The sequence below is a fragment of the Sinocyclocheilus rhinocerous genome, unplaced genomic scaffold, assembly GCF_001515625.1.
Source record: "Sinocyclocheilus rhinocerous isolate Xijiao unplaced genomic scaffold, SAMN03320098_v1.1 scaffold17, whole genome shotgun sequence".
Classification (NCBI taxonomy): Eukaryota; Metazoa; Chordata; class Actinopteri; order Cypriniformes; family Cyprinidae; genus Sinocyclocheilus; species Sinocyclocheilus rhinocerous.
The window spans coordinates 206,010-226,660 of NW_015634017.1; the positions used below are offsets into that span (position 1 = coordinate 206,010).

The window sequence follows — 20,651 nt, forward strand, 5'->3', positions numbered from 1 at the left end:
TAAATATAGATAAAGTAGAATTAAAATAGAATAGAAAGTGTTAGAGTTAGAGAGTCAAATAAAGGGGATAACTTACAAGAAATTTCCATAAGAAAAGGATTCAAAAATTGTATACATCCTTTTTTATTTTTTGGATCTTTTAAAGCTTCAATGTAATGCTCAGGTTCAATTTTAAATGTAATGTTAGGTTTATTATTAGACCATTTTTGTTTGTGCATGTGCTCAGTTTGTATTTGCATTTCATGTTATATTGAGTCCGTATGCAAAACACATAATAAAAGCTTTCAACAGCATGTTACATTTGCACATGGCTGAGATGATTATCCACAATGTAGAACGTCTGTGTTTAATACTGCTTTAGCTGAATATTTGCAAGAAATTTCCATAAGAAAAGGATTCAATAATATCCTTTTTTATTTTTTGGATCTTTTAAAGCTTCAATGTAATGCTCAAGTTCAATTTTAAATAATGTAATGTTAGGTTTATTATTAGACCATTTTTGTTTGCGCATGTGCTCAGTTTGTATTTGCATTTCATGTTATATTGAGTCCGTATGCAAAACACATAATAAAAGCTTTCAACAGCATGTTACATTTGCACATGGCTGAGATGATTATCCACAATGTAGAACGTCTGTGTTTAATATCAATATCGCATTCGTAATCATGCTAATTTTTGGAGAAAAACGGCACTCTTCGTGTGAAACTGATTAACTATATGAAGTGGTATAAATATACACCTTTTCTGCCCCCATGTCTTGAATTTGTGATCATTCTGAATGCTTTTTAATAGACTGAATCATGCAGCGAAAGAGCGCACCGTAAAAGCGCACACGCACTAGACTAGACTTCATCACGTAATGCATCACATAGGTGTTTTGTTTGGTTTTTGCAAAATACTCGATAATGCCAAATCGCACATCGTTAAAACAACAATTACGATATCATCTGAAGGTGAAGGTGCGTGTGCTTTTGGCCAGATTTAACTCTTCAGTTTATCTCCGTAATTAGCCTAATCATCTCAGTACTCAACCTTCTCAGTAGGGTTGGGCGATTTGACCTCAAATCAAAACCTCGATTAATTGAATGGTTTAACTCGATTATGATTACTGAACGAGTTTTTTATTTTTTCAAATTTTTTTTATAATTTTTTTGCCCTCATAGTTCATTTAAAGGGTTGTAGTGTAAAAATACTCCACTATTAAATGTGGAATTTTTTTTTTTCTAATGAAATGAAAGTGCATTTCTTATCTTTCTGATTTTAAAATAATTGAAGGAAACTAACTATTTATGGTTATTTGTTGAATATTTCGAACAACTGAAATCAAAGCTTGCTTGAAATGAAGATGTCTTGTGGAAAGTCACATTTCAGTTTTATTATAAAAAGCAAGTTTCCTTAAAATGCCAACAAAATAAATGAATATTGCCGTGTTAAAAGTATAAAATAACCAGCATCTCTTGCAAACAAAATACATTTTAAATATTGTCATGCGAAAAGTAGAAAATAACTTGTATCTAATTAATAATTTAGAGATTGCCGTTAAAATAGCCTTGACGCTGGCATGGTGTCAAAAAGTGAATAAATAAATAAACTTGTAAATTAATATTTTAAATAATGCAATGTGAAAAGTAGAAAAAAAATAACTTGCATCTCCTGTGTAAACAAATGTTTTAAATAATGAATGTATGCAAATAGAGCACTGCTGATTAAGAGAAATACACGTCTGTTTAGCGTCGACACAGTGTTATGTTTTTAAGGGGAGAGCGTTAATAGGATTAAAATACCCAAATAACAGACATGGGAAAATTATGTCGGTTCGAGGTTATGAATTTGGGTTTCGATTACTCATCCAGCTCTACTTCTCTGTATGAATCCCAGATGTTTTCTGTGTGGGTTCCTGTTGAACGGTTTTCTCTTGTTTTCAGATTCAGCCCAAGCATCTGTCCTGTGTGGCTCTCTGCTGCTTCTACATCGCCGTGAAGACGTCCGAAGAGGAGAAGAGCGTTCCTTTGGCCAGTGACCTCCTCCGGATCAGCCAGAACCGCTTTACGGTCCACGACATGATGAGGATGGAGAAGATCATTCTGGAGAAGCTCTACTGGAAGGTCAAGGCTCCGACCGCCCTTCACTTCCTCAGATTCTTTCACGCTCGCATTCAAGAGCAGCTGGATGCAGAAAGGTGAGCTGCTGCACTGTTTGTGTGTATGCACTACTGTTCAACAGTTTGTAAGATTTTAATGTCTCTTCTGCTCCCAAGGGCTGCATTTATTTGATTAAAAACAGTAAAATTGTGAAATATTATTACAATTCAAAACATGTGAATATATGTTAAAATGTAACTCATTCCTGTGATCCAAGCTGAATTTTCAGCATCATTACTGCAGTCTTCAGTGTCACACGAGCCTTCAGAAATCATTCTAATATGCTAAAAATGTAGGTTATAAGCATTTTGGGTTTCTTCTCGCAATATTCTTCAGCCCTGTATTGCAGAACCTCAAGGACCTTTGCAAAAGTAAAAAATATACAGACTTTTATTTGTGCATCAGAAACCATTAACCGTAGCATATAGGACAACACACAGAGCCACCTATTGTGCCATCAGCCCACTTCACAGTGTGGTTTCTTGGCCTCTACAAAGTATGCATTAAAGAGACCTAAGGGCTTTTTATTTTAGGGACTCTGTATGTTGTCATGAGAAAATCGAACATATTTACAGATGACTGAACTCTATACCAAATATAAAGCTGAAAATAATGCTCTATGGACCATGTTAAATATTGTATGAAAATCGACTGAGGTTTGGAAATTTGAGTCTGGAAAAGTTAACCGTGTTGAAAACTGTTGTGCTGCCCAATATTTTCATTGAAACCGTAATGCATTTTTACGTTTTATATTCATTTTTCACTTTAGTGCTTCATCTGCAACTTGCTTTATTACAGTTAAAGCCGCATTTCTAATTTATTATAATAAACTATCAATGTTGAAGACCGTTGTGCTGCCAAATATTTTCGTGGAGACTGTTGATGCGTTTAATTTTTTAGGATTCACAGAAAAGAGCCGCATTTATTTGTAATGGAAACCTTTTGAAACATGAATGTGTTTACTATCATTTTTGATCAATTTAATGCATCCTTGTTAAATAAATGCATTAAAAAAGCAACATTTCTTGAAAATAACCATAAGCTGGTTTAAACCGTGTTTCTCTTCAGTAAGCGGACTCTGAACATCGAGAGGCTGGAGGCTCAGTTGAAGGCTTGCCATTGCTCCTTTACTTTCACTAAAATCAAGGTAAGCTGTTTGGAGCATTTGGAAACGATCCACGTGTGTTTGTAGTCTGACTGTAATTCTGTCTCTCCAGCCGTCGCTGCTGGCTTTGGCTCTTCTGGCTCTGGAGATCGAAGATCAGCACGAGTGTGAGCCGGTTCCTGCTCTCAGAGAAGCTCTGGATGCTCTACAGCAGAGTTTGACTGTAAGTTACCTGCAAGATTTCCACAAACAGCTGCTGCTAAAGAGATTTACTAGTTTGTGAAACGGGGTGGAGGCGTAGAGCGCACTGAACTAGTTACTCCGAGAAGGGCTTGCAGAACTTCTCAATCTATGAAACCGTGCATCAAATAATATGTAATTGGTAAAGTTGCAATGAAGCCGAAGTAAAGTTAAGGGGACGAAATGATTCGAGAAGTCCTACATAAATGAATGCTGATTTGTGTGACACGAAAAATGCAGATGGAATCACTGAATCCAGTCATAAAAATGTAATTTACTGTATAACATGAAATGCCATAGAATTGGTAACATTTTGAAAGAATTGATCAAAAGTAGGTCAGTACACTTAAATCAGATTGCGATATGGACTCTACTAAAACATTTTTAAGGAATAATCGCAATGTTTCTTCTATATTTTAATTTTAACTAGTGCTGTCAAGCGATTAATCGCATCCAAAATAAAAGTTTTTGTTTACATAATGTATGTGTGCTGTGTATATTTATTATGTAGGCTATATATAAATACACACGCATACATGTATATATTTAAGAAAAATGTTATATTTGTATGTTAAATATATTTATATATAATATAAATTGTATAAAAATAATATATACATGTAAATATTTTCAAAATATACTATGCTTATTTATATACACAGTATACACACTTATATTACATAAACTTTTATTTTGGATGCAATTAATCATGATAATCGTTTGACAGCACTAATTTGAACCATAAAACAATTTTTTTTTTTTCCAAAAATAAATTGAATTTCATTTGATTATAAATTTAAATTGGCTTTATGCCTTCTCTTCATTCCCTGAAAAACAACGTTCACAGAATCCTAAAAATGTATTTTGTGTGTAATAATAAACCGTTGTTAAATTGTATAAGTGTCATGATTTAAATGTATTTTTGATCACTTTTTTTAACCATTAAAATGGAGTCCAGAAAAATTTAAGATTCCGTTTTGGTTTGTTTTTTCCCTTCCATTTCAAATTTAAAACTAAGAAAAAAAAATGGAATTTGGGGAAAAAAATAAAACTGATTTCATGGGGCCCTAATAAATCCGCAGAGAGCTATCTTTTGTTTTACTGCAACATCCAATTATAACATTTTGATTAAACATGACAACCTTTAAAAAAACAATGAACCATTGAGTAAGATCAATAACATGCATTAACAAAATAAAAATTTATTAAAATGTATTTTTGGGTTACACTGCAAAAAAAATTTTCTTCCTTAGTATTTTTGTCTTGTTTTCTAGTATAAATATTTACAAATTTTTGAATCCGGGTGCATTTACTTGACAGATAAAATGACTTAAAATATTATGTCTTGCTTTCTGAAAATATTATTCAAATTGTTAGTTTTTGCTTAAAACAAGCAAAAATATCTGCCAGTGGGGTAAGAACAATAATCTTGTTTAGCCTTCGAATTAAGATTATTTTTCTTACCCCATTGACAGATATTTTTGCTTGTTTTAAGCGAGAAACGAACAAAATTTGGATAAAATATTATGTCTTGTTTTCTGAAAATATTAAGTCATTTTACTTGTCAAGTAAACGCATCCTGATTCAAGAATTTGTTATACTAGAAAAAACAAACGTACTAAGGAAGAACATGATTTTTTGCAGTGTAAATGTTTTCAGTGTTGATTTATGGTGTCTTGTGGTTGATTCTGTGCTTCAGGTTAAAGCTGGAGACCTGGTTTGCGTGAGGGAGCTGGTGGCTAAATGCCTGGCTGAATACGCCTCCACCAAGTGCCTGAAGCCAAACGGCCAGAGACTGCGATGGATGATTTCGGGTCGAACCGCCAGACAGCTGAAGCACAGCTACTACAAGATCGCCCATCTACCCACGATCCCCGAATACGCTTGTTAAGACCGTTAGTGTCGAGCGCCCATAACAAAAACCTGCTAAATGCAGTCGTGTGAATGCTTTAAAACTTCTAATCTGTGTTATGGGCACCCAACACTAATTTCTCTACTTCTCCTTTCCTCAGTCTTTGTTCTCTTTGACACCTGCCGTGATTGTATTTATTTCACGTCTTGATTGCTAGTCAAGGGTGAGTTTGAGCAAGTAAGGCTTGCACGTGTACAGTATGTTCATCTGAATCGGCGCGGGACGCGCCGGTTGTTTGAAGCAATGAAGTATAGAGCCGCCTAGGTCCTCAGTCCACCATGTGGAAGAGGAGGGAGAAGGGTTTTGAGATTCAAGACAACAACAGAACCAAGAGATCAGGCCCAAAACCCTTCACTCCCACCCTAGGCTGTCAGCTGTCGTAATGCACACTCCTACCCAAGGTGACGAAACAAGATTTTGTTTTTTTGGTTTTCTTTTCTTTATTACGCCGAAATCTAGATGGCTATGGAAATGCAGGTTTTAAATATGCCTCTAATAAAAAGAAAAATCGCTAATGACTTACTAACTGACCAGGCTGAAGCTCATTTTACATTTGGGTTATTGCTACAGTCTTGTGTACGAACAAAATTTGGATAAAATATTATGTCTTGTTTTCTGAAAATATTAAGTCATTTTACTTGTCAAGTAAACGCATCCTGATTCAAGAATTTGTTATACTAGAAAAAACAAACGTACTAAGGAAGAACATGATTTTTTGCAGTGTAAATGTTTTCAGTGTTGATTTATGGTGTCTTGTGGTTGATTCTGTGCTTCAGGTTAAAGCTGGAGACCTGGTTTGCGTGAGGGAGCTGGTGGCTAAATGCCTGGCTGAATACGCCTCCACCAAGTGCCTGAAGCCAAACGGCCAGAGACTGCGATGGATGATTTCAGGTCGAACCGCCAGACAGCTGAAGCACAGCTACTACAAGATCGCCCATCTACCCACGATCCCCGAATACGCTTGTTAAGACCGTTAGTGTCGAGCGCCCATAACAAAAACCTGCTAAATGCAGTCGTGTGAATGCTTTAAAACTTCTAATCTGTGTTATGGGCACCCAACACTAATTTCTCTACTTCTCCTTTCCTCAGTCTTTGTTCTCTTTGACACCTGCTGTGATTGTATTTATTTCACGTCTTGATTGCTAGTCAAGGGTGAGTTTGAGCAAGTAAGGCTTGCACGTGTACAGTATGTTCATCTGAATCGGCGCGGGACGCGCCGGTTGTTTGAAGCAATGAAGTATAGAGCCGCCTAGGTCCTCAGTCCACCATGTGGAAGAGGAGGGAGAAGGGTTTTGAGATTCAAGACAACAACAGAACCAAGAGATCAGGCCCAAAACCCTTCACTCCCACCCTAGGCTGTCAGCTGTCGTAATGCACACTCCTACCCAAGGTGACGAAACAAGATTTTGTTTTTTTGGTTTTCTTTTCTTTATTACGCCGAAATCTAGATGGCTATGGAAATGCAGGTTTTAAATATGCCTCTAATAAAAAGAAAAATCGCTAATGACTTACTAACTGACCAGGTTGAAGCTCATTTTACATTTGGGTTATTGCTACAGTCTTGTGTAACCATGAGCATGGTATATAACCAAGAAATGAGTGCTACAAATAAAGCGGATTGAATTGAATTGTGAGACTCTGGAAGTTGAGAGCAGCGTTCTGCAAAATGATGTAGTTGAACCTTTCAATAAAACCTTATTGGAATGCAAAACACTTGTGCTCGTTTGTAATGTTTGAGGCATTTAATACAAGCGCTTGAATTACATGATTTATTGAAATTCAAAGGATAAGCTGAGCAAACAGTCCTCTGAAACCACTGATTACAAAAAAACTTTGCATTTGTAAATTAAACCCACCCGACTCGAAGGCTGCTTGTGATATATTATGGCTTTGACTCGCTGTGATACGCTTCCTGTATCTGAAACTCAAAGACTCCAGAGGAAGAAACTATATATTCTCCAGGGAAAAAAACTGCTGCAATTTAGTAAGACTACATCAAGTACAGGAATGAAAGTAGTCTTCTTATCTTCCACCGGCGTGAAAGTTCCCAGAGATCTCTGCTCCGCTGAAGTCAAATCCAGGGTTCTGTTGGAAACAGGGAGGGAGGTATATGTATATGTATTTTTTTTTATTTTTTTTATACACAAAATACATCACAAATTCTTTTGGCCATGATTAGATAGTTAAAAGGTTTGGGCTCAGTAAGACTTTTTATTTTTAAATTTTTTTTTTTTTTTTTTAAGTATTACAATTTTAAATAAATGTTTACTGTTTTATTACAGTACATTTTCCAAATGTAATTTACTTTTGATGAAAAGAAAGTTCAAAAGAACAGCATTTAAAATAGCAATTTTTTGTAACATAAAGATCGTTACTGTCACTTTTGATTTACGTAACAAGATTTCTATTGCAAATAAACGCTGTTCCTTTGATCTTTCCGCTCTTAAAGAATCCTGAAAAATGTATCAGTTTCCACAAAAATAACTGTTTTCAACATTGATGATGATAATTAATGTTTCTTGAGCAGCAAATCAGCGTATTAGAATGATTTCTGAAGATCATGTGACACTGAAGACTGCTATTTCTATTCCTATTTAACTCATTATTTCAATATTAATATTTTATAATACATATTGACCCCCAAATCTCATATATCACATAAAATATTTATAATATAAAAAAATACACTTACAGTACGCTTGTCAAAAGTTTGGAAACATGATTTTTACTTTATTTTGTTTAAGTTCAGTCTTAAATGACACATGAACCTCCACACTAGAGCGAAGCTGTACGCATGTGATCAATGTGAGGGCTTCAGTCCTGAAGAAACACCTGACAGTTCATACAAGAGAAGCCACATTCATGTCATTTGTGTGGAAAGATATTTTCATGTTTACAAAGTTTGAAAATGCATCAGAAAATACAGGTGCATCTCAATAAATTAGAATGTCGTGGAAAAGTTAATTTATTTCAGTAATTCAACTCAAATTGTGAAACTCGTGTATTAAATAAATTGAATGCACACAGACTGAAGTAATTTAAGTCTTTGGTTCTTTTAATTGTGATGATTTTGGCTCACACATTCTAATTTATTGAGATGCACCTGTATATACTGCTGTGTGAGAGTATATGTGCTTTGAGTGTGAAAAGACTTTTATTTCAAGCAGTTTAAAACAGCACCAGAGGATTCACACTGGAGAAAAACCTTACAAGATTGTGAAATATTATTACCACTTAAAATAACTATTTTTTATGTTAATATACAGTAAAATGTAATTTATTTCTGTGATCAAAGCTGAATTTTCAGCATCATTACTGCAGTACTCAGTGTCACATGATCTTCAGAAATCAGTATAATATACTGCTGCTCAAGAAACATTTCTGATTATTATCAACATTGAATAAAATGTATAATAATAATAATAAGCCTTGGTGAGCATAAGAGACTTTTAAAAAATGTTAATGTTTTCAAAGTTTTGACAAGCAACCAACTGTATGAATGAGTTTGTTTTTTTGCCCAGGTTCACATAAAATGTAATAAAAGAATAAAAAAGTAATGTTATATTAACAGATAATTCTGCAACAAAATCTTTAATAACATAAATTAAAAACTATGTGCAAAGTCTGGTTAATTTAGCCTATGGTTAGTAGAAGCTCAGAATTAAAAAAAAAAATCAGTTTTTATTAATATATTTTAGAGAACACATTATTTGAAATAAAAACATTGTATGAAAAGCATATATTTTCATTGTTAGAAGACTGCAATGTCAATTATGGGCACTTAGTGTATTATATATAGTCAAGGTCCCTTTTAATACAGTTTTACGCCAAAAAAGTAATATGTCAATTATATGTAACGCACAACAACAACACAAGCATTTCTCCACATGAAGTTATACTGGATCTAATCTCTCCAAAACACACAATCCTGTCTGGATCTTATATATAAACCCTCAGTAAAGATCCATACCTTGAAGATCTCTCACACGTTCTGGTAATATCATAGAATGCCGCGAGGAAGTGCGCCATCTAGCGTTTCGGAGAGCGGGTAAACAAGAGCTAATTTGTAAAATTTCGTCAAATATATAAGGAATAACGTACAGCCAGCGTATAATATTGTTTATTTTGAGTGAAATACATCTGCTGAGTTGAGATTATTTCACTCTTTTAATTACTAAGAGAAATAATCGGTTACATCATAAACAAACAGGCTAGCAACAAGACTAAGGCTGCAAAATATTACATTTAGTCATTTAGCAGATGCTTTTATCCAAAGCGACTTACAAATGAGGACAATAGAAGCAATCAAAACTAACAAAACAACAATGATATGCAAGTGCTGGCTGAAAAGAATAGAGCAAGCTAGTGTTAGAGGCCTTTATTGTTGCTTTTGTTAATTGTATAATAAATAAAAAGAAAACAAATAGATAGAATACAAAAAGATTAGAGTTTAAAAAAAAAAAATTTTTTAAAGAAAACAAGCAGTTAGCAAATGAATAGAGTGCAAGCCTAAAAGGGGCAAGTGTTTTTTTTTTTTTAAGAATAGAATTACAATAGAGAGTGCTAGAGTTAGAGGATCAAATACAGATGGAAGAGATGTGTGTTTAGCCGATTCTTGAAGATGGTCCCTGGTCATTCCACCAGCAGGGAACATTTAATGTAAAAGTCTGGGAAAGTGATTTTGTGCCTCTTTGGGATGAACAATAATGCACCGTTCACTTGCAGAATGCAAGCTTCTAGATATAAATAATAGGCTATATATTAATAAATAGTACATTATAAATGTATTTATCAGTGTAATGCAATACTTAACTAACATATTAGCTCCATATATATGTAATATTTGAGTCAAAATATGTTACACATATTTATAACACTATATCTTGTGTTATATTGCCCTGGCTATAAGTTTATTTGAACCCTAATTATGAAAGTCAGACAAGGCAACTACTACAGGGGCAATGTTTATTGAAGCTGAACAACTTTTGCAAGAAAGACTAGTTTGCTAGTTGATGCCTAGTTTGCTAGATGATACTCTTTAACCTGGATTTGACTAATCCCTTAAATTGATTATCCTGAAAGCATTTCACTTCACATTCAGCTCTTCATTTACTGACAGACATAAGACAGTGCTTCAGTGCATCTGTAAGGCGTACTCTTACATCTAGAGCACATTATACATTACATTATGACCTCTAACCACTGACGGCTTTATTTTATTTACATTTATTTACCTTTTTGTCACAGAAATGGCTGTTCTTTTGGCCTTGTTATGTCTCACAAGGTGAGTTAATGGACTAAGCAAGGTATACTGACTTTAAATGAGTTAACTTTAATGCCTAATTTAACCTGACTTAGGTCTAAATTCACTGAAAGGACTAATCAAGGTGGTACTTTCTCTCCGTGTAGTGTTGCAGATGTATTAGGAAAGCAAAAGATAAATTCAGAAAACATAACACGGATTCTAGACCGACTTCTTGAGGGTTATGACAATCGACTGCGCCCGGGATCTGGAGGTAAGCGCAGGCCTCACAGTATAGAAATAAATGATTTAGTAGCTAGAGTATAGAAAGTTTTGACATCTGAGACACCCATTTTGGTGTTTGCATCAAATTAAAATTACAAAAGGGATTTTATTATACATGGAAAGCATATTAAATGCCAGAAAAGTAATGTTTCTAACTTTTGTGAAAATGAAATGTCAAAATATGTGAGAAATACTGTTCCGTTGTTATTCAGCGTAGCATACATTTATGTAAAAATGAAACAACATACTTATTCTGACCTGTACTTATTAAAATATATAAAAGAATAAGTATCCATGCTACATTTTTATTATATTTTAAATGATTAAATACGCATTGCTGACAAATGGGTACAATAGTGGTTTGAAGGATATAGTGGCAAAGATGGGTAAAGATTTAAAATGACAATTAATTAGTATTTTACGGCTGAACTGTGATCCTTAAATAGTCTTGTAATGTCATCTAATGATTGTAGCTGTAAATATGCCTGACAAGACTTTTTGTAACTATTGTTACACTAAATGACATTTTCTGCAAATCATAGTAAAAATGCATTATTTATTTGCTCAGAAAAATAAAGTTAAACAGAACGCATTGTAATGCATGAAAACATTTTTAAAGCTGTATTAAGCTTTATTGTTTTGATTTGTCTTTGACCCATGCATTTCACCTCATTTTGCTGTAACAATATAATGTACTCACGTTTCTGCATGCATATGTAATCTGTGATTAACTTTGCAGTCTCTGTAACTGAGGTCAAAACAGACATATTCGTCACAAGTTTTGGACCAGTGTCTGATGTTAAGATGGTAAGAAAATACAGCACCCAAATGTTACATCTATATTTTTATGTTTATTATTGTACAAATTCGATTTAGCTATAGTGCTTTGTGTCTTGTGGCTAAAGTACTTTTGTAAGTCGATAATAAGCTGTCGTTTTATTTCTGTCTTGCACGTCTGTTCAAACTAATTTCAGTATGTCAAGTCTCACCCACACTATGTTTAAAAAAAGAACTCAAATGATGAATTCATATCAGTTGTAGCCATAAAAAAAAAAGAATATGTTTCACAGAAAGAAATTGTTTTTTCTCTCAGGAGTTCACCATGGATATGTTTTTCCGCCAAATGTGGGTTGACGAGAGGTTAGCCTTTCAGGGGCCCGTCGAAATCTTGCCTTTGAATAATCGCATGGTGGACAAGATCTGGACGCCCGACATGTTTTTTCGCAATGCAAGGACGTCACTCGCACACAACATGACGTCTCCTAACAAGCTGTTTCGAATCATGCAAAACGGAACGGTCTTTTACACTATGAGGTAAAACAATCAGATGAGAGGTGAGCTTTGAAAAAACCCTCAGAAATCTGTTTCAGTACACATGGGAATGTTTTCATTAAGATATCATAATTTGGGTCATCGAATAAATGCCTGTTTTCTCTATATTTCAGGCTGACTGTTAGTGCAGTATGTCCAATGGTGTTGTTGGACTTTCCTATGGATGGACACACATGTCCTCTCCTGTTTGGAAGCTGTAAGATCTGTCTGTCTGTCTGTTTTTCATCCATCCTTCCATCCACCATTCTTCAACTGCTTTCTCTTAAACCTTCAGATGCTTACACTAATCATGAAACCGTCTACACGTGGAGGAAGGGTCTTCAAGCATCAGTACATTTTCCTCCAGAATCATCAAGCTTACTTCAGTATGATCTTGTGGGCCAGACCTTGTTCAGCGAAACATATAAGTTCAGCACAGGTGTGTTTTCATTTATTGCTCAGTGGTCCCTAAATATTACAGATGTAGCATGCCAGATGTCTTGTAGTATTACTAGTAGGGGTGTGCGATATTTATCGTCTGCGATAATATCGTAATTGTTGTGAGCTGATATTATGGAGTCATTCACTTTGCAAAAAAAACAAATACACGTCTTGAGAGTCCAAAAGCATTCACTGTGATGAAGCCTATTAGAATGCAGTTAAATTGACCCTATAATTCAAGTTATGAAAGCAAAAAATAGCCCTGAATGGGCTAACACTAAAATTAGTATGCATTACAAGCAAGAGTGCGGTTTTCCTGAATATTTGCACGTGAATGTGATATTACTTTATATTGAGTGAGTTACATTTTTTATAGACACAGTATTGTCTTTTTTTCCGTTTTGCCAACGGAAATGGTTCGAAACAAAGCCGGAGCAGGACATTTGTGCATCTCAGAGCAACACTGCAGTGTTTAGTTTCTGAACGAATCTGTTTTTGAACGAATCATTTGAGTCAATGATTCAATGCTCCATTCATAAAGACAGCCACTTGCTTCGTTTCTAAATGAACCATCCGCTTTGAATGAGTCATTTGAATGAATGATTCAGTGAATCACTCATTAAGACAGGGACTTGCTGCCGCCACCTACTGGTGGTTTTAGTATCATATCTATTTATCCATGACAGGCCTAAACGAGCCAAGTTACCAGCATAAAAACACACTAAGCAAAATATTGTTTAATTATCATTATCGAAAAATCACAAAAGCAATATCACGCACCCCTATTACTACGGTAAATGACTTATCTAATTGTGTGTGTTAAGAGCTACAATTCCCAGCCAGCTTCCGCTTTGAGAGGCAATCTAAGATGCTTATCTGATCAGTCTTTAAAAATAGCTGCGTTACAATAAGCCCGTTTCAGCCTCTGATCGTGTCCCGAGGATGACCGGGGGCTCAGTAATGAGGAATTTATAGGCAGGCAAAAAGCAGGGACCACTTGTTGGGGGCCCAATCAGATCAAGGCTCAAACCCAAAAGAAAGATCTGTGCTTGCTTACCTTTTCTTGTAAATAAGGACAGAAATAAAGCCAAAATTCCCTCTTAAATGTTTTGGAGTCGTGTTCAGCCAAATGGGCTTGATCAGAGCATCATATGGATGTATCGAACTTGCACGATTTGTCTTCATCAGTGTCCTCCTCTAATGTCTTGGCACCGTCTAGGTCTGTATTCTGTCCAGGTTGTCCATTTCTATCTTCAGAGGAAGCTTGGCTACCATCTCATCCAAACGTACATCCCATTAATTATGGTGGTTGTGCTGTCACAAGTCGCATTCTAGATCAACAAGGAGTCTGTCCCGGCTCGAACAGTGGCTGGTATGAGTGTGTGTTTTTAGATGGTCATATTAAATTAAACATCTACACTATTGTTCGATTTGGATTTTTGAAAGAGGTCTCTTTATGTTGATCAAGGCTGCATTTATTTGACCAAAATACAGTAAAAATTGTGAAATATTATTACAAAAACTGTTTTCTATGTGAATATATAAAATGTAATTTATTCCTGTGATCAAAGCTGAATTTTCAGCATCATTACTCCAGTCTTCAGTGTCACATGATCTTCAGAAATCATTCTAATATGCTGATTTGCTGCTCAAGAAACATTTCTGATTATTATCAATGTTGAAAACAGTTGTGCTGCACAATATTTTTGTGGAAACCGTAATGCATTTTTAAAAAAGAACAGCATTTATCTGAAATAGAAATCTTTTGTAACATTATAAATGTCTTTACTGTCACTTTTGATTAATTTAATGCGTCCTTGATGAATAAAAATATAAATTTCTTTTAAAAAAAAAAACAAGAAAAAACATACTGACCCCATACTTTTGAACTTCAGTGTATGTTAGGCTATGTGTTAGTGTTTCATCTGGAAATTTGAGGCACAGTTTTAACATTATTTAATTGTACAAAGAGGAAAATTAAGAATCATAATACTTTTCAATCGCTGCATACCTGCATCTCACAGTCATCACTCATGACATGCTATGGTTCGTATTTATTCTATGGAATAGCATACTACTCTTACTCTTGCTGTTGCAATATATAGTGCACTTTGCACAGTATGCAGTTTTTCTGTATGTATGGAATAACTGGAGGACACACCACAAAATGTATTGTATACAACAGAGTAGATTGCGTAGAATACTGCATCCCATAATGCAATGCGGTTGTTTTGACCTTCCATTTCCAGTATGATAAATGAACTGAAAGTAATATCAGCCTCAAATTTTAATCTGTTTCTTGAATTTGTATTTGATCGTATGTTGCATTTTTACAAAACATTTAAAATAGCAAAATAACAGTTTTAATAATAATATATATATATACAGTATGTGTGTGTGTGTATACTTAGCTTATATATATATATATATATATATATATATATATATATATATATACAGTATGTGTGTGTGTGTGTATACTTAGCTTATATATATATATATATATATTCATTTTTTTAAATAAAATTCCTTTTGCATTTTAGTACTTCATCTACAACTTATTTTCAGATAAAACAGCATTTCCAATTTTACAGTTTTTCATCTAAAGTTTTTCAATTATTTATATACTTTATATTTTATTTAAGCTTTATTTCACTTAATGAAAATAATTTTTATTATTTTGCGTTTTAGTTTTACTCAACAATAACCACACTGAAACTGTACAGACACACTATTTTTTTTCTGTATACAAAGAATATGCCCAGTACATTGCAGTATACAGAGTATGGTGTGATTTACCAACCAAAGTACAGTTTGTAATTTTTTCCTTGATTATTAGATCAACCTGCCAATAGACATTTCTACACAAAACTATAATAAAAGTGCAAAAATACCCATTTTAATTTCCAAGATGATAACTGAACGCCATTTGCTGGAACGTATAATGAGTTCATGTAACCACAATGTAGCTAACAACATAATTCATACTGTTTCACATTCTATTTAAAAATATAGTATACTAGTGGTCTTAAAGGGATAGTTCACCCAAAAATGAAAATCCATCACCATTTACTCGCCCTCAAATTTTTCCAGACCTGTATGAGTTTATTTCTGCTGTTGAACACAGAAGAAGATATTTTGAAGAATGTTGGTAACCGGACAGTTGCTGGTAGCAACTGACCTATCGGTAAGCCCCTCCCCTTGAATGCAGATGAGCCAACGGCAGTTGAGTGTCAGTTTCAGTGCCATAGAGAAACATTGGAAGATCCGAAGCTCGCGTCGGTTTGATGGTGTTTATGCTACAAAAATGGAAAAACGATGTGTAGTGTAGGTCAAAAACACATCTCTTCATATTAAACTGGTTAAATCAGAATCAGAATCAGAATCAGAATGAGCTTTATTGCCAGGTATGTTTACACATACGAGGAATTTGTTTTCGTGACAGAAGCTTCCACAGTGTAACAGAATGACAGTGACAGAACAAAAAACACAGATAATAAAAGATAAAAATAAATAAAAAATAAAAAATAGATCTAAATGTACATTAATTTAATCGTGCCCTGTGATACATGAAAAGTGTTGATCCTGCATGTTGTCATCCGCGATCGTGTCGATCGTAACATGAGGCTTCTCCCGCTTGCATTGTGATCCGCAAACCCTCGCTTCCAGATTAATCGTGTTTCCCACCATATTTATTTTAAAATCTTTTATATATCCCTCCATGGCATATTTAATTCCCACTTGAATGGTGGCCCTTCTGTGTCCAAAATTGTCCACATCTTGTGACAAGGTTTTCACACTGACAGCTGTCATTGTAAGAGAGTGAGCAGCTCCGTTTGCTTGTCCGAGGTAGCAACAGTAACTAAGGGGGGCGGGGCTTACCGATAGGTAACTTCTATAGTATAGAAAAACAATTCCATGGAGGTCAGTGGGGACCAGCAGTTGCTTGGTTACCAACATTCATACAGATCTGGAACAACATTTGTGGGTGAACTGTCCCTTTAACTATTCACTGTTTAAGGTTTTCTTTCATGTTCTCAGTGTTTCTTGGATAATTCCTGATGTAAATCTGCACTTGCGTCTTCACATAATCTCCTGTGACCTTCAGGAATCACCACTGTGCTCACCATGACCACTCTGAGCATCAGCGCCCGCTCCTCGCTGCCCAAAGTCTCCTACGCCACCGCCATGGACTGGTTCATCGCCGTCTGCTTTGCCTTCGTGGCTTCGGCCCTCGTCGAGTTTGCGGCGGTCAACTACTTTGCCACGCTCGAGGCCAACAGGGAAAAACGCCGGCTCTCCAGGGCCTCCGTTCTGGAGTCCATAGCCCAGGGCAGCGACGACGAGCCGGAGACGGTAACGATCTCCTGCGAGCCTCGCTTAACTAACACCACACTCTGGTCAGAAAGCACAGCTGACGGAGCTCCTGGTTAAACGATATGCACAACACGAGCTCTGCTCTTCACAAAGCAGCGCACTGTGTCACAGTTATTGTGATGCTAAATGAGTGTCGCTGCATCTGCATATATAAATAATTAAATACCTCTAAAGACATACAGTGGTGGCCAAAATGATTAGAACACTAGTATTTCCACCAGCTAAAAAATGGTGATTTTTAAAAAAAAATTAAAAAAAAAAAAAAAATTTTAAGCCAGTTATTTCTTTCTTTTGCTGTAGTGTGTCAGAAGGAGATATCAGTTTACATTTCCAAACATTCATTTAGCCATTAATTGTAATAATGCAGTGAGATTTTTGTGTGCTCCACACAGAGATCTGATCTGATCATCATCAGTCTGTCTGGAGTGACATGAAGAAACAGAACAAACTGAGACAGACTCAATCCAGAAGAACTGACGCTTCAAGAAACCTCCTGCAAAGCTCCTGAGAAACTCTGCTCAAGTGCGCCGAGGGCAAAAGCTGCTTTAAACACAAAGGATGCTCACACCAAATGTTGATTTAATTTAGTTAATAGAAGTTAATTGATAAAGAAAATATATGTATGACATTATTTTTGACAGCATCCTCATTTTACAGCATTTTTTCACAAGTGCCTAAAACGTTTAACAGTAGGCTACTGTAGCTTTGCAGCTTGTTCTCTTAAAGCGTCTTGGAGACACAGTTCTTCTGGATTGAGTCTGTCTCAGTTTGTTCTGTTTCTTCATGTCATTCCAGACAGACTGGATTCTGACACACTACAGCAAAAGATAGAAATAACTGACTTAAAACCATTTTTAGCTGCTGAAAATACTAGTGTTCTAATCATTTGGCCACCACTGTATTTAGCACGCGTAACTAAATACATAACACATGGCTCAACCTTTAATGCATGTGTTAAAAACTGAATTGTTCAGGTGTTCAGTGAGGAGTCATTCACCCGCTCTCATGCAGCCACGTGTGGATTGTAGCTCTAATCTGTTGTGCTGAGTTAAATATGATAATTCTACAGGCGTGAGGCGTCTCCTGGGACCGCTCTCACGCGGGGAGCTCATGGTTGGTGTTTTAAAAATAGCCACCTGTATTAAAACTGCGAGCCATGACTCTTGTAATCTCTCACCTGTGCTGCGGATCCACTTGCTCCAGTTCTCTCTCCGGCTTACAGACTGGATGGGAAGGAAATATAAAACGACTGGGGTGTAGTTTAACCCCTTATTTTTATAAAGTGCTAGAAATGTTGCTATATATTGGCGAGTCCAATTAATCAATTGATATTTGGCTATTTTAAGATGATTTGGCAGATGTTTCGCCACTGTTCGGCTGGTGAAATCCAGTCATTTTAATAGGAATCCATTCAATCTAGAATTCGTTAGAGCCAAGGACTTCCACATGCAGAATGAACCAAATTTTGGCGAATAAAGCGCCATTCATTGTGCATTATGATGTGTAGAGATGTATAAAGCACAGCTCACTCATAAGTCAAACCAAGCAGCTTTCTTTTGGTCAGCACGGTGAATTTGTGTGACAAACGTGAACCCGTTGCAAACGGAATCGGTGTGGAAATCTTTCGCCGTAATGAAATTCACCATTGTGTGGATTTCTATTGAAATGTCTGGATTTCGTCTGCGAAAATTCACCGAGCAATGGTAAATGTGGTGGCACCTTTAAGTCAGAGTAAATTTTGAGTAATTATGATCTTCAATAACTGTCTGTTTCTTTTTATTTAAAGCTGATATGTGTTTTTTTCCTATCCATAAGTGTTATGCAGCATTTGGCCCCATCCCGATTTCTGCTGTTTTTGTGTATATCTCAAGTCTTTCAGAAATGAAAACAAAGGCAACCTGAGTAAATACAAAATAGTTTTTAAATCAATTTCAAATAGCTGATCATTTATGAATAGCCTCTTTTTTTTTTGCTTCAATAAAAATAAATAAATGCATAGAACTGTATGTGTTTATGAAACAAAAACAGAAGAAATCAGAATGGGGGCAAATACATTTTCACAGCACTGTACTGTCTTTAGGGCGTAACTTGTCAGCCTTTGTTCAGTACACTCAAATGATACCCTTGAATACCATTCCTGAGAAGTGTGCAGTTTAATTTTTCACCTGGTGGATGATAAAGCCTGTGAAAAAATCCCATAGATTTACATTAAAGGAAGGACCACAGCTTGTTGGTGGGACACGATCAGCCTCTTTAAAGGGATAGTTCACTCAAAAATGAAAATGAAAATTGACTCACTTTCAAGTTGTTTCAAAACTTAACAAATAGCAAATAAATTTATTTCAGCTGTTGAACACAAAAGATGATGTTTTGAAGAATATTAGTCACCAAACAGCTGACGGTAGCCATTCACTTCCATAGTATGGAAGAAATACTATGGCTATCTTCAACTGATTGGTTACGAACATTCTTCAAAATATCTTATTCTGTGTTCAGCAGAAGAAAAAAAACAAAGGTTTTGAACGAGTGGACAATGAGTAAACGATGACAGAATATTCAATTTTGGGTGAACTGTCCCTTTAAACTGCTTTACATGAATACATACAAATTGTCTATTTTTTTGACGACTGTTCATCACACTTTTATTTAAGGGATTTTTTAATCAGTACCCTAAATGCTGGTTCTGTCTCTGTTATATATGTCTTATATCAGGTGGGATTGATTCGTGTTCTTCACAGTTTGCTTGTGTCACAGCCTCAGTCTGATACCAGTGGCTTTACCCGCAGAAGACGGGCGAACTCTGTGTCCGAGGCGCCCAGGAATCGCTATCCCATCTTCCTTCAGGGCTCGGCTGTCCCACCCAACATGATGCTGGCAGGCACCAGTGCCATAGACAAATACTCCCGCATCCTCTTCCCTCTGGCCTTTGGGATCTTCAACCTCATCTACTGGTACATCTACCTCAGCAAGGACACCATGGAAAAGCCCAGGTCTGTGCTCTGAAAACAGAAAAAATCCCCTACTCTGCATCAAGGAGGGAGTTTTTAGTATGTTTTATTACGTTGTGTTCTTTCTCTCCGTTTTATTGGAGTGCAACTCAGAATCAGAATGAGCTTTTTTATTTTTAGAATTTGTTGGGGTTTGTATACATGCATACATATCTGACGTGAGACTTTACAATAACTAATAATAATGTGTATGAATCTGGAACAGAAGATTTATGTTCAGATTTGTGCATTATTTACTCTGTATGCAGCTGTATAAAATAAAGAGATATGCATATGTATTTACATAGTACTTGAATTACAGAACACAGGTAATAATTCCTGTGTTAGCTGTTTAAACTGGAGATGGAATGGGGAGGGAAAAAAACATGTTTTTATGCCTAGATGTTCTAGTGTACAGAGATCTGTAACTAGTTATAAAGGGAAAAAATCACAGACAGCAGTGAGATTAATCTAAAAATATACAATACAGTACACAGTGCTGGGTAGATTACTTACAAATTGTAATCTATTACGGATTACAAATTACATGACAAAAACAGTTAGTAACATAATCTGGATTACACATATTGAGTAATGTAGTCTGACTACT

General features: G+C 35.5%; 2 protein-coding genes across 2 annotated transcripts in view; both read left to right on the forward strand.

Annotated features, from left to right (window-relative positions):
- The window catches only part of LOC107745080 (cyclin-G1-like), a 15,247-nt gene extending 9,431 nt beyond the window's left edge, over window positions 1–5,816 (forward strand). Inside the window, exons 3-6 of the mRNA XM_016558910.1 lie at window positions 1,926–2,179; window positions 3,210–3,288; window positions 3,359–3,469; window positions 5,186–5,816. Of these exons, the coding sequence (XP_016414396.1) occupies window positions 1,926–2,179; window positions 3,210–3,288; window positions 3,359–3,469; window positions 5,186–5,377 (636 nt within the window). The 3' untranslated portion in view covers window positions 5,378–5,816. The remainder of the gene's footprint in view (window positions 1–1,925; window positions 2,180–3,209; window positions 3,289–3,358; window positions 3,470–5,185) is intronic.
- A 4,676-nt stretch (window positions 5,817–10,492) lies between these two features.
- Window positions 10,493–20,183, forward strand: LOC107745082 (gamma-aminobutyric acid receptor subunit alpha-4-like). Its single transcript, XM_016558912.1, has 8 exons — window positions 10,493–10,682; window positions 10,808–10,914; window positions 11,665–11,732; window positions 12,019–12,239; window positions 12,371–12,453; window positions 12,532–12,675; window positions 16,786–17,033; window positions 19,809–20,183. The coding sequence occupies exons 1-8, from the start codon at window positions 10,648–10,650 to the stop codon at window positions 20,055–20,057; spliced, it is 1,155 nt and encodes a 384-aa protein (XP_016414398.1). The 5' UTR covers window positions 10,493–10,647; the 3' UTR covers window positions 20,058–20,183.
- Window positions 20,184–20,651: the final 468 nt, after the last annotated feature.

Bases quoted from the DNA above. Each gene is read 5' to 3' on its own strand.
- LOC107745082 (XM_016558912.1), top strand. From the start codon at position 10,648: ATGGCTGTTCTTTTGGCCTTGTTATGTCTCACAAG. The intron at 10,915-11,664 runs GTAAGCGCAGGC...TTAACTTTGCAG, and splicing joins ACTGCGCCCGGGATCTGGAG to TCTCTGTAACTGAGGTCAAA. The intron at 12,676-16,785 runs GTGTGTTTTCAT...TGTGACCTTCAG, and splicing joins AACATATAAGTTCAGCACAG to GAATCACCACTGTGCTCACC.